A 13,440-nucleotide genomic window follows, 5' to 3' on the forward strand; every position below is an offset into this window, starting at 1 on the left:
CACCATGAGATTCGGAGAGGAATTGCGTTTATTACAAATACCACAAGTTGGAGGTCAAGTTTATTACATTTATTAACACGTTTTAATGTTTTATTAGATACGTTATAGCTTTATAGATAAAGTGTTCATGAAGTCCACTTTCTGCTCCAGCTGGGCATCCAAGGCAGCCTTTGGATAAAAATAATGTTACTCAAATTACCATTTCTGCCACAAAAATAATTAACAAATAAATGTTATATATATATATATATATATATATAAAATTCTCCGGTCAAAAGTTTGGAAACATTACTATTACTAGTGCCAAACTGTGATAAAAGCAAAATTTTCAGCATCATAACTCAAGTCTTCAGTGTCACATGATCCTTATCATTTAAATATGATGATTTATTATCAATGTTGGAAACAGTTTTGCTGCTTAATATTTGTTTTTATAACCTGTTATACTTTTTTTCAGGATTCATTGATGAATAAAAAGTTCAAAAGAACAGCATTTATTCAAAATAGAACTCTTTTTTAACAATGTAAATATTTACTGACTCTTTATCGATTTAACACATTCTTACTGAATAAAAGTATTAATTTCTTCAACAAAAAAAAAAGAAGAAAAAGAAAAAAATGGACTAACCCCAAACTTTTGATCGAAAGTGTATATTGTTACAAAAGATTTTTATTTTAAATAAATGCTGTTCTTTCTTTAATGTTTTATTCATCAAAGAATCCAGAAAAAAAGTATCACAGGTTATAAAAACAAATATTAAACAGCAAAACTGTTTCCAACATTGATAATAAATCCGCATATTAGAATGATTTCTGAAGGATCATGTGACACTGAAGACTGGAGTAATGATGCTGAAAATACAGCTTTGATCACAGGAATAAATTACATTTTAAAGTATATTAAAATAGAAAACCATTTTAAATTGTAATAATGCAATATTGTAATTTCACAATATTACAGTTTTTTTCTGTATTTTTGATCAAATAAATGCAGGTTTGATGGGCAGAAGAGACTTCTTTCAAAAAAAATGTAAAGCAGTAATGTTTCCAAACCTTTGACCAGTATATAGATAATATAAATAAATAAAATTGTGAATGAAAAATTACCAGCTCTCGTTTAGCTTCCTCGATTTTCACCCGTGCAAGAGCTGGACTCTGAAAAAAAGTACGACAGTAATGAAAACTGAGAAAATGGATAAAGGATCAAATGATTAGAATTTTAAAACAATTAGAAATGATTTATATGGATGTGGACGTGATTACTTCATTAAAATTTGTCCTATATACCGTGCATGACAAAAAAATTATATGCATCAACTAACCCACACATTAAACAACAAAAACCACTTGGTGCTTGTTCATGCAAAACTCACTGCCATGATGGTTCCCATGTTCAATAAGGAATATCTTGATATAAATATACTTACAGGGCTCAAATCACTATACGGCTCGAGTTTCTTCTTCAAAGGTAGTGTTTCTTCTTTCAGCGAAGCGATTTTCTAAGTATAGAAAAAATACAACTTTTATACCATCTTGTAAGATGCAGTTTTGTTTCAGTGGATGTTCATGTTCTTTAGTGTATAATGTTGCTGTTTGAGCCTGAAAAAGCTGACATGTGGACTCAATAAATCCTTATCTTGAGCCAAATAAGCAAGCTGATATTTACTACAATCTGGATCTTTTATTTAGAACACGTACAAATTTCATTTACATCTTTTAGATTGTCAAGAGATTTAAAGTGTTGTTTTAAAGTGTTGTTCACATGTGCGTACGAGCTCTAGTATGCAAGAACGAGCCTATGATTGAATCTGGAAATAAAGCAAAATAACTGAGTCCTCAGATGACATGCATGTCCGTAATAAACAGCAAAACATCGAGCATTAATTAGATCTGAAACAGATTCATTAAAAGAAGTTGTTACTCCACCACCTGCGTGACATCATTAACCAACGTGGTTGAACGACAAATTTGCCACAATACGGTTTCGGGAAACAGACTAGATTGTTGATTTCATCATGGATGCATTATACTATAGTAGTTAAGCAGCGAGCTACACAGTTGTTCGGGAAAACAGCCCAGAGCGTTACTGGCAGACTGGGAAGAGAGAAGCTGAAACAACATCAAATATGTGAAAAATAATGTGGTTTTTTTTTTTTACATTCATGCATGAAAACTAATTGTAGCAGAGACCAAAAACTAAATCAAGACTTCTTAAAAGGGCCTTTTTACTAAATCTGCATTCACATCACATCAGAATTACATGTTATTAAAAGATCTTTGTTGATCCGTCATCTGTAGTTTACCTCTGATAACTGCAGGATGGCCTGATGGGTAATAGAATCTTCCATCTGCCGCGAGTCCAGCTTTTCCTGTCACAAACACACAGATCCTGTCTGAATAAGGCTGCATGACAGACATTAAACCGTATGAAGTGATGCCCGGATACAGTTTTAAATAAAAAAGGTGACACAAACCTGTGCAATCTTATTCCTGCAAGTGAGATCTCTGGATTTATTCTTCATGAAGTCCATGTTAAGAAGCCTCTCCTCCGCTGTCGCTGCTTCCACCTGCTGTACGTGTGTGATCTTCATCATATCACTGGAAAACAGTTTTACACACAGACGTCAGTTGTAGATCAGGGGTTTCCAACATTAATTACAGATGCATGTGACGGGGGTCCATGGAAAGAATAGAGAATTTATTTTACAAATGATAGATGGCTCTTAAATTTTAGGATGGGGGTCCCTCACATGAGGATGATCATATTTGGGGGTCCGATCTAAAAGATCAAAAGTCCCTGTTTTAGATACATTTGTGCAGTTGTTCTTATTATGATCAGTAAGAGGACTTAGGAAGGCTGAATACAGTAGCAGTAAAAACCTTTCAAACAAAATCAATACAATTTTGCACAATTAACAAACAAAGAATAGCTAAGTAAAATGCATTGATTATCTCTCGTGTTTTCTTACTCCTGATGTTTTTTCCGAATGACAACCGAGGCTGTCATTTTCTTCCTAACAGCAGAAAGTTCCCGCTGAAGCTTCCGGTCCGTTTTCTCCGCCTCCAGCACGTCATTGGTCAGTTTATTGATTGCTGGCATGAAGCTGGAGACCCAAGAGTGTGAAATCAACCACAAAATACAGACATAGTTTAAATCAGTTATTATGCATATAGGGACGTGGCTTAATATAATTATGCCAAGTTTGTAACAATCAGATTTCAGGTGAAAGTGCCTCTATTATGTCATTTTAAAGGTTCCCAATTTTGTATAGGTCTGTTGTGATTGGTCTACTCTGCTCTGATTGGTCAGATGGCCCAGTCTGTTGTGATTGGTCTACTCTGCCCAGTCTGTTGTGATTGGTCTACTTTGCTCTGATTGGTCAGACGGCCCAGTCTGTTGTGATTGGTCTACTCTGCTCTGATTGGTCAGACGGCCCAGTCTGTTGTGATTGGTCTACTCTGCTCTGATTGGTCAGACGGCCCAGTCTGTTGTGATTGGTCTACTCTGCTCTGATTGGTCAGACGGCCCAGTCTGTTGTGATTGGTCTACTGCTTAAACCGAAACGCCTATTACCACATCTGAATTTCAGCTCAGGCTCTTCCTCAGCACTTGATACACAGTGATACGAACAGTAACGATGGTGTCGTTTTTTTCCATATAAATTCCAGCGTGAGTCCTCATCTTTTGAAGTGCATCAAAGTGGATTAAAACAGCATCTTCTCTACATAGACAACACAAGACAAACAATTCCAGTCTCAGCTACAACTACAGTGTTTGAGGGTCAAAGTAGACGTTGTTCACGGGCAGCCAATGAAGACCATAGGCTGGCATTATGCAAATTTGTTGCATTGTTAAGTAGGTTATGTAACAGAAATTGAGACTGAATTGCTGATGACTCGTTTCAGCAGTTCAGAATCTATTCTTTCTTTTAGGAGACAATAACTTGACTTGTTTTGCACTTTGATGTTTAACATTGGACTCACACCAGTTTGCCTACCGTAGCAATAGGAGCACAGAGGATGCAGTTTCCATGGCACTGCACTCTGTGCTCACACATCTGGACAATAAGAACACTTATGCACGCATGCTGTTTGTTGACTTCAGCTCAGCATTCAACACTGTCATCCCAACTAAGTTAATAGCCAAACTTGGAGACCTGGGCATCAACACCTCCATGTGCAACTGGATTTTGGACTTTTTGACCAACAGACCCCAGAATGTTCGATCAGGCTCCAACTGCTCCACGTCCATCACACTCAACACTGGTGTACCACAGGGCTGTGTGCTAAGCCCGTTTCTCTACTCCCTCTTCACCTCCGACTGCAAGCCTGTGTACGGATCTAATTCCATCGTCAAGTTTGCGGACGACACTACGGTGATTGGTCTCATCAGCAACAACGATGAGACTGCCTATAGGGAGGAGATCAAGCACCTGGCCACATGGTGCACTGAAAATAACCAGCTCCTCAACACCACCAAAACGAAGGAGCTCATCGTGGACTTCAGGAAAGTGTCAAGAGGCACACACGACACCATCCACATCAATGGAATGGCTGTTGAGCGTGTCTCCAGTTTCAAGTTCCTGGGGACCCACATCTCGGCGGACATGACCTGGACAACCAACACCTCCAGCCTGGTCAAGAAGGCTCACCAGCGCCTTTTCTTCCTGAGAACACTGAGGAAGAATCAGCTTTCCTCCACTATCCTGGTGAACTTCTATCGCTGTGCAATAGAAAGCATCCTGACCAACTGTGCTACAGTGTGGTATGGGAGCTGTTCTGTTGCAGAGCGCAAGGCACTGCAGCGGGTGGTGAAAACCGCCCAGCGCATCACTGGGACTCCACTACCTGCCATCGAGCACATCCAGAGGAAACGCTGTCTGCATCGAGCTCGCAGCATCCTTAAGGACTCCTCTCACCCAGCCCACAGACTGTTTTCTCTCCTGCCCTCCGGCAGGCGTTTCAGGTGCCTCCGGACCAGGACCAGCAGACTAAAGAACAGTTTTTTCCCCAGAGCTGTCTCTTTATTAAACTCTAACCCTCATTGATCCCACTCCCCTCATATACTGATTGACTCTCCTCTCCCTCCTCACACCTGCCTCCATTTTGTTATTTGCAATACTATAATGTTCATTTGCACTGCTGACTGTTATTATAGTAACAACTGTTTACATCTGCATCTTGCACTACTACCTTGACTGGAATATGCTCAATTTGCACTGCCGACTGTTTATTTACAGTACCGACTGTTTACATATACATTTGCAATACCGTACTTTAACTGTAATATGCAATTACTTCCACTGCACTTTCACTCGGATAGCTTCTGTCCAAACTTTATTTGCACTACTTTAAATCCATTGTTATACTGCTCATTTTAGCCTAACTTATACATATATCTATTTGTAAAATTCTGTTTATAGTAATAGCCATCTGTATATTATGCTCACGTTCTGTTTATAGTAACAGCCATCTGTATATATATTCATAGTACATATCTATCTGTAAAATTCTGTTTATAGTAATAGCCATCTGTATATTATGCTCACGTTCTGTTTATAGTAACAGCCATCTGTATATATATTCATAGTACATATCTATCTGTAAAATTCTGTTTATAGTAACAGTCATCTGTATATTATATTCAGTACATATCTATCTGTAAAAATTCTGTTTATAGTAATAGCCATCTGTATATTATATTCAGTACATATCTAGCTGTAAATTCTGTTCACAGTAATAGTTATCTGTATATTATATTCATAGGACAAATCTATCTGTAAATTTTTGTTTATAATAGTATTCAACTCTATATTTATTCAGTACATATCCATGTTCTGCACTATGGAACCACTGTATATCCTGCACTTGCTGCTATTGCACTTCTGGTTAGACCTAAACTGCATTTCGTTGCCTTGTACCTGTACTTGTGTAATGACAATAAAGTTGAATCTAATCTAATCTAATCTAATACCTAAAAGCCTTTTACATTCACAAACAGCCGTATTACACAATAGCCTGGTCCTACCAGACTCTCGTACATTTCGTACATTTGTACAGCGAGTCTGGCCACTCTCCATTGACAAGTGTTAACTTCCTTGAAGGCGGGTACTCTGTTGAAGTTTAAAACTATTGGATCTGCCGTAAGCAATTGCTAACGTTTGGTCGTGATGTAACCCTACAACTCAAACTAGCGCACGACATCAACGTCATCGTTCTCAGTCACTCCCTCTGTTCGCTGATTGGATCAGTAAAAATTTGGCCAGAGAAAACCCACGAATATACCGCTAACCCAGACGGAGTACTGAAGGAATATTAAAATTGAGCGGAAGTACGTAGGAGGGTGGAGCCAGGCTAATTACACAATGCATGAAAGGTAATATTTGAAAAAGCATAACAGGGGCACTTTAAGATTAGGTTCAGGTAGGTTCTAGAACAACATGATTTTTAACCAGTTGATTTTCTCTGATTGTTTATGTTTGAGGTTTTTTAATAGTAATGCCCCAGGAACATGTCTAAATTATGTATAAAGATGTATATGATGCATTTATGATGTAACCTGTTTTTTTTTACCTTCCAAGTGACGTGTCTCTGAGTTTAAGCACTTCAGCGGTGCCCTCCAGCACCGACAGCAGGTCCACTGTGGGTTTGGAAAGTCCTCCAGACTGAAGTCCCACTCCCTGGAGAAGCACTTCCTGCAGATGGGCTCCTGCCATAGACCACAATGAAAGTCATGGACCAGGAAGCCCCAGCTCAACATGAAAACAAGTCTCCAAAATGATGATTCATTTATTCCACAGACTAAAATGTACATTTACAGAACATGTATGCACTTGGCAGGCTGTGTTCTCCAAAGTGACTATCCTAGCGTCTCACCATCACTGCAGTACTCTTCTGTTTTCTGCTTGTGGTCCTCGATGAGAAGCTCAACCTCTCTGCATCTCATCTCACTGCTCTCCGCCAACTCGTACAGAATCTCCACTGTGCGTGTGTTCACCTCAAACTCCGGCACCGGCTGCTGTCCGAACACCTTCCTGAGCCACTGGGACACCTGCAATTACATGGTATATGCAAATGTAAATGGTACATGCAAAAGCTTTGAGAATCGAGAATCAACATTAATTGCCATAGCTTGGTAATAACACTATGGTACTTTGATATATAACATGATTCTAAATTACTTTATATAAATTGACCATGGTTTTTACATTGTATTTAAAAGGATACCATGGTATTGCATTGCCAAAATTTTTGTTTTCATTTTTGTTTTGTTTTTATCGACCACACACAAGGACGTGCAGTATAAGACCATATCAAACACTTATGTATTAAAACCATAGTGAACAAATCTAATATAAAAAGATATGTGTATTCAGTACAGATAAACACTACAAGGAACAACTGAACAGCGGCGAACATTTACGCATTTAATAAAGCGAATTACATCGTATTTAAATATGTGCATTTTATTAGTTTAGTGTATCTCATTCTAGTGAATTCTACAAAGACATTAACTCACGATTTTGCTTTTCTCGCACATATTTTCACTAATTTAGTATCGCATCTAATCAGATTCAGTTACAAACTTCCGAACCCAACACGTAAAGCTCCCGCCACTGGATTTGTTATTCTTGTTCCGGGGTCTCAATGCGCATTTCTCATTGGCTGCACGAATGAAAAACCGACCAATGAGATTCTAGGACGCTGCAGCACTGCCCAATTGGGAAGATCGTATTGAAATGTTCAAAACGTTTACATTTTCATATCCCTAAAAAATAAGTTCAGCGTGATTTTGTAAATATCATTTTGTAATTTGTTTTCTCAAAACATACAGATAAATCTACAGCATAGATATAATTTGTCATACAACGAATTAAAAAATGTAATTGCAATTTTCCTTTTCTAGTTTTAAATTAAATTACATAAATAATTTGCCTGTTTAGAAGTATATCTTTCTAAAAGAAGAGATGTTTGGCAGATTGTTTTACTTGGGGAAAAAATCGTTCATAAAAAATATGAGCTATTGTTCCCCTTTCGCTTTGGATAAAATCGAGTACTAAATGCACAAATGTAAAACATTTTTTTTTATATAATCAACACAAATACAGTTTAATAGACATAGCCTTGACTTTATATGTTATAATCTACATGAATAAAAATGTCTCGGGTCGTCTCAAGGAACTACATCCGGGTCTGTTGTTGACCTTTCGTATATGAGCTGTGCTCGCGACCTCCATTTCCTTCACTCAGCTCCTCGCGCATCAGCCGGCCGCTGCAAGAGGACACACGCTCGAGCTCACGCGAAACAACCTATCAATAACCATGCTCTCCGTTCGCGTTGCGGCGGCTCTGGCCCGCTCCTTGCCCAGACGGGCCGGATTCGTAAGTCTCATTTTGTGGTGTTTTAACCATTATGCAGCGCCGAGCCGGTGAATGTCAGCGCTGGTTAATGGCGTGAGTCTGCGCGTCGCCATCTTGCAGTGTGAAGGGCCTACGTATGCTAAGATTGATTAAGCTTTATTTGTTTCGCGTTTTTAACTTCAGCAATGTACTTTTAGGGAACTGATTCTGCGTGTGTTGAACGTATATTTACCTTAAATATGGTTACGTTTGCATGTTTTGCGAGGTTACCAATGAATGACATTCCCAATTGAAGGTCAGGAAATGCTGCTTGGGTTTGAGACCGGTCAGCTGTCAGTGGCTTTATCTATATGACTGAATTTGGAGTATTTTAGTGCGTAATGGTTTAGTGCATCCATGTATAAACATTGTTGTTGCACTTGCGTTTACCCTTTTATTTAGGCGTAGCCTACGTTTGTGTGATGTCATAGTGCTTTGCGCTGCTTTACGATCACTGAACGCATTCTTACGTTTGCAGATACAAAGTTATACACCTTTAATTAGTATTTATAGTTATTCTGCTATTACACTGTTAATAGATTTAAGTTCATTGACGTGGTTGTTGATGGCGCATGAAGGTCAAGGGCTCACAGGCAACATGCTCGGATTCTGGTGTCTATTACTAACGCTATTATAGGATTATAACCAATATATTTGCAATTGCAGGTTTCCAAGAATGTTGCTGCTGCATGTATTGGAGCGAAGAACCTGCACACTGCCAGGCCATTGCTGCAGAAGACAGGTATTAAATGTGTCTTCATGTTGTACTTGGGACATTTAGGTGTGGCTTTTGTCGTTTTATTAAGCTTTTGTGTTATTGCATTCATTCACTCTGCATTGTTGTTCAGGCACAGCGGAGGTGTCCAGCATTCTGGAGGAGAAGATTCTCGGAGCCGACACTAGTGCGGATCTGCAGGAGACTGGCCGCGTGCTGTCCATCGGTGACGGTATCGCTCGTGTGTACGGGCTGAGGAACGTGCAGGCTGAAGAGATGGTGGAGTTCTCCTCTGGTCTGAAGGTGAGCGAGCGAGCCCGGGGTCATGAGGTCGTGGATGAGCTTCTAGATGTTTCAAGCTTCTTAAAGGGATAGTTCAACCAAAAGTGAATGGTCATTTAGTCGTGGTGTTCCAAACCTGTTTGAATTTGTTTCTACTGAACAAGATATTTTGAAGAATCTTGGTAACCAAACTGTTGATGAGCCTCCTTGACTTCCATAGTTTTTTTTTTCAATGGGGTCAAACTCTTTTATTACCCATTCTTCAAAATGTCATCTATGTTCAGCAGAAATAAATGAATACACGTTTGGAACAACTTGAGAGTGAATAAATTATGACTGAATTTATTTTTAGGTGAACTATCCCTTTAATGCAGTGAACATACAAATTGGCTCTTTGAGTGCATTATTGTAGTTCGAGATGCATGTTTTTCGGGTGTGTATATGCATAGCAGTCAAATATAGATGTGCCTACTTTCTCCCCCTACATTTTAGAATCAATTCTTAAATATTTAACTTGTCATATTTCAGTTTTATTTTAACTGAACAAAATGCTTACATTTACTACGAAATTAACTGGGTTTTAGTTTGAACATATTTAAGTTATGTAATCCGGTCTCTGTAATGTTCTTGGTTAACTGCTTTTACATCGACACTTTCGCTTCTCCTCTTAGGGAATGTCTCTGAACTTGGAGCCTGATAACGTTGGTGTTGTGGTGTTCGGTAACGACAAGCTCATCAAGGAGGGTGACGTTGTCAAGAGAACAGGAGCTATCGTGGACGTTCCTGTCGGAGTGGAGCTGCTCGGCCGCGTTGTGGACGCTCTGGGAAACCCCATTGATGGCAAGGTCTGACCAACAATTGATTACGTGCATAGTTGTTGATCCTTTCTTTATTATTGATGCCAGTTGTTGGAATTGTTCCTTTAGAGTTGAACAATCTGTCTTTTTGTTTCTCCTCCAAGGGTCCCTTGGGCTCTAAGGAGCGTAGGCGTGTGGGTCTGAAGGCCCCTGGCATCATCCCTCGCATCTCTGTGAGAGAGCCCATGCAGACCGGCATCAAAGCCGTGGACAGTCTGGTGCCCATTGGCCGTGGCCAGAGAGAGCTGATCATCGGTGACAGACAGACTGGGTAAGTGCAGGAGATTGATGGACTTTTGCTTGGACTTGCTTCATTTTAGCTCAAATCATGCATTTTATTAAACTTTACCCCAGCAAAACCGCCATTGCCATCGACACCATCATCAACCAGAAGCGCTTCAATGAAGGCACTGAGGAGAAAAAGAAGCTGTACTGCATCTACGTGGCCATCGGTCAGAAGAGATCCACCGTGGCCCAGCTGGTGAAGAGGCTGACAGACACTGATGCCATGAAATACACCATCGTGGTGTCGGCCACCGCGTCTGACGCCGCTCCCCTGCAGTACCTGGCTCCTTACTCCGGCTGCTCCATGGGAGAATACTTCAGAGACAACGGCAAACACGCTCTGATCATCTATGATGATCTCTCCAAACAGGTGACGGCTTGGGACACATTTACTCCTTTAAACCCAGACATGACCGTCAAGTTGTGCATGCAAGGTGTCGTACAGGCCACACTAGATTAACCCATGGATGTTTATTGAAGGGTGAAGAAGCACCAAAATGCGAATGTTGTTTTAACATGCTTTTGGTCTACCCTTTTTCTTGATGTCATGAGACAGATTATCTCTCAGGACAAACTTTTAAGGACTTATTTTGTAAGATGCACCCAGAAAGATGGAGCTGCTGGCTTTCATACGTGATTGAGTATCATATACATCAGGCTTTTATGTATGATAGTGAATATGGAGCTCACACTCATTCAGAGGCCCAAACTGAGCAAAAACCTGCAACTTGGTACAGTTGCTGTCCATTTAAATAACAATCTACTATCTTCCGATAGCTAGTAAAGTAAATCGAGATCTTTATAACGCTATTATTGGAAGATATTTAGTGACATCTTTCTGCTATAATGTCATAAGATGATATCTAAGTGTTTGTTTTATGATGAAAGCTCTGTAGTTTTGCAATGCAAAACAATGAATTAGATTAAATGTTCCTCAAAAGTACTATTTTAATTTTTCTAAAACCATTGTTTTCATCAAGTCTCTTCAGTCCAGTAAATGTTCATCTTGAAATATTACTATTAAGTTAGTTTACTTTATAAAAATCAGGAAATTTCACAGCAAAGGCAGGTGAATGTGAACCAAGACCTTTTACTTTATAAAAGTGTAAACTATCGGACAACCATCCTGTTTAAGGCCCTAGAAATGTGCATCTCAAATGATGCAGTATGTTTAATGGTATTGCAGGAGTTTGTGTATCTGTGAGTTTGTGAAATGTGAGCTTTGTTGCTCTTTCAGGCTGTTGCTTACCGTCAGATGTCCCTGCTGCTGCGCCGTCCCCCCGGTCGTGAGGCTTACCCCGGTGACGTCTTCTACCTGCACTCCCGTCTGCTGGAGAGAGCGGCCAAGATGAACGACAACTTCGGTGGTGGATCCCTCACCGCCCTGCCCGTTATCGAGACACAGGCCGGAGACGTGTCCGCTTACATTCCCACCAATGTCATCTCCATCACCGACGGACAGGTGAGCCATTGCACAAGCAGATCCTGCACACTCAATGGCTTGATACACACGCTGATCTACTCAATCTCTTCATGCAGATTTTCTTGGAGACTGAGTTGTTCTACAAGGGCATCCGTCCCGCTATCAACGTGGGTCTGTCCGTGTCCCGTGTCGGCTCTGCTGCCCAGACAAAGGCCATGAAGCAGGTTTGTTCTGTCCTAGTTTGGCTCCCAATGGATATTTGTAAGCTTGTTTCTAGTAGGGCTGCATGATATATTGGGCTGCAATATAACTTAATTTCTTCTAGATCACCATATATTGCTTAAACATTTTTTTTTTTTTATATATATATATATTGTGCTGCCCTAGTTTCTGTGTAAAAAGAGGGTTATAAAACACCTGCTGTTTGTTCTCCAGGTGGCTGGTACCATGAAGCTGGAGTTGGCTCAGTACCGTGAGGTGGCCGCTTTCGCCCAGTTCGGTTCTGATCTGGATGCCACCACACAGCAGCTGCTCAACCGAGGCGTGCGGCTCACAGAGCTGCTCAAGCAGGGCCAGTACTGTAAGTACACTGCTGCCCCCTACTGCATAGGAGGACATGTTCTCCCTATCTATTTGTAATGTCCCCATGCTGTTTTGTCTCAAGGTCCAATGGCCATTGAGGAGCAGGTGGCTGTCATTTATGCTGGTGTGAGAGGATACTTGGATAAGATGGAGCCTAGCAAGATCACCAAATTTGAGAGAACCTTCCTTCAACACATCATCAGCCAGCACCAGGATATGCTTGCAGCCATCAGGTAAGTTTCATAAGCACTTCAGTATTCATTGTAATGTCAGTGGAACACCTTGTTCCTGAGACATCACTTTAAAAAAAACAAATGTCTGCTATAAATGTAACTTGCTTAAAGTCTAAAGTGCTTATACTCTTATATTTGTGTTTTAGGACCGAAGGTAAAATCTCAGAGGCCACTGACGCAAAACTCAAGCAGATCGTGCTCACCTTCCTCTCAAGCTTCGAGTAGATTGTTTCCTGTATCGCTAATGTTTTGTCAATGTTTGAATAGTGCTCCTGCTTAAATTTATACAAACCCTAAAGAAATTCAAGTGGCACTTGATCCTCAATGTACAGAAGTCTCCTAACAGAGAATAAAGTGTTCCCAACTCCATCTTTGTTTGTGTGCTTGTGATTTTTGTTTAAATGATCAGTTTTTATTTGGTGGTTCTAGTGCATTTTTAGATGCATAAATTATGGTATTTAATAGCTGTACTGTTATGCTGAGTTTTCTTTTGGTTTGTTAACCTTACATTTAGAAATACAAAGGGTAGTTTAACACTGTTTCATTTTACATTTACTTCAGTTAGTTCATTTGTTAACATGAACTAACAATGAAAAAGACATGAGCATTTTTACTTGTTAAATTCAACATTTACAAATACATTATTGAAATCAAGTTGTCTTG

The 13,440-nt window shown here is 39.8% G+C and overlaps 2 protein-coding genes across 2 annotated transcripts; one reads left to right on the forward strand and one right to left on the reverse strand.

Annotated features, from left to right (window-relative positions):
- Positions 1-10: 10 nt before the first annotated feature.
- On the reverse strand, positions 11-7,635 carry haus1 (HAUS augmin-like complex, subunit 1). The gene is made up of 9 exons (XM_082142174.1): positions 7,520-7,635; positions 6,877-7,051; positions 6,574-6,709; positions 2,970-3,104; positions 2,475-2,598; positions 2,304-2,369; positions 1,428-1,499; positions 1,108-1,155; positions 11-168 (listed from the first exon to the last, which is right to left on the reverse strand). The coding sequence occupies exons 1-9, from the start codon at positions 7,538-7,540 to the stop codon at positions 103-105; spliced, it is 843 nt and encodes a 280-aa protein (XP_081998300.1). The 5' UTR covers positions 7,541-7,635; the 3' UTR covers positions 11-102.
- A 591-nt stretch (positions 7,636-8,226) lies between these two features.
- On the forward strand, positions 8,227-13,146 carry atp5fa1 (ATP synthase F1 subunit alpha). The gene is made up of 11 exons (XM_082139998.1): positions 8,227-8,382; positions 9,067-9,142; positions 9,249-9,418; positions 10,069-10,242; positions 10,359-10,525; positions 10,609-10,909; positions 11,777-12,001; positions 12,079-12,186; positions 12,398-12,542; positions 12,627-12,777; positions 12,924-13,146. Exons 1-11 carry the CDS (start codon positions 8,323-8,325, stop codon positions 13,000-13,002), a joined length of 1,656 nt encoding a protein of 551 aa, XP_081996124.1. The 5' UTR covers positions 8,227-8,322; the 3' UTR covers positions 13,003-13,146.
- The last annotated feature ends 294 nt before the right edge of the window (positions 13,147-13,440 follow it).

The sequence above is a fragment of the Leuciscus leuciscus genome (assembly GCF_965113295.1).
Source record: "Leuciscus leuciscus genome assembly, chromosome: 16".
NCBI classification, from domain to species: Eukaryota; Metazoa; Chordata; class Actinopteri; order Cypriniformes; family Leuciscidae; genus Leuciscus; species Leuciscus leuciscus.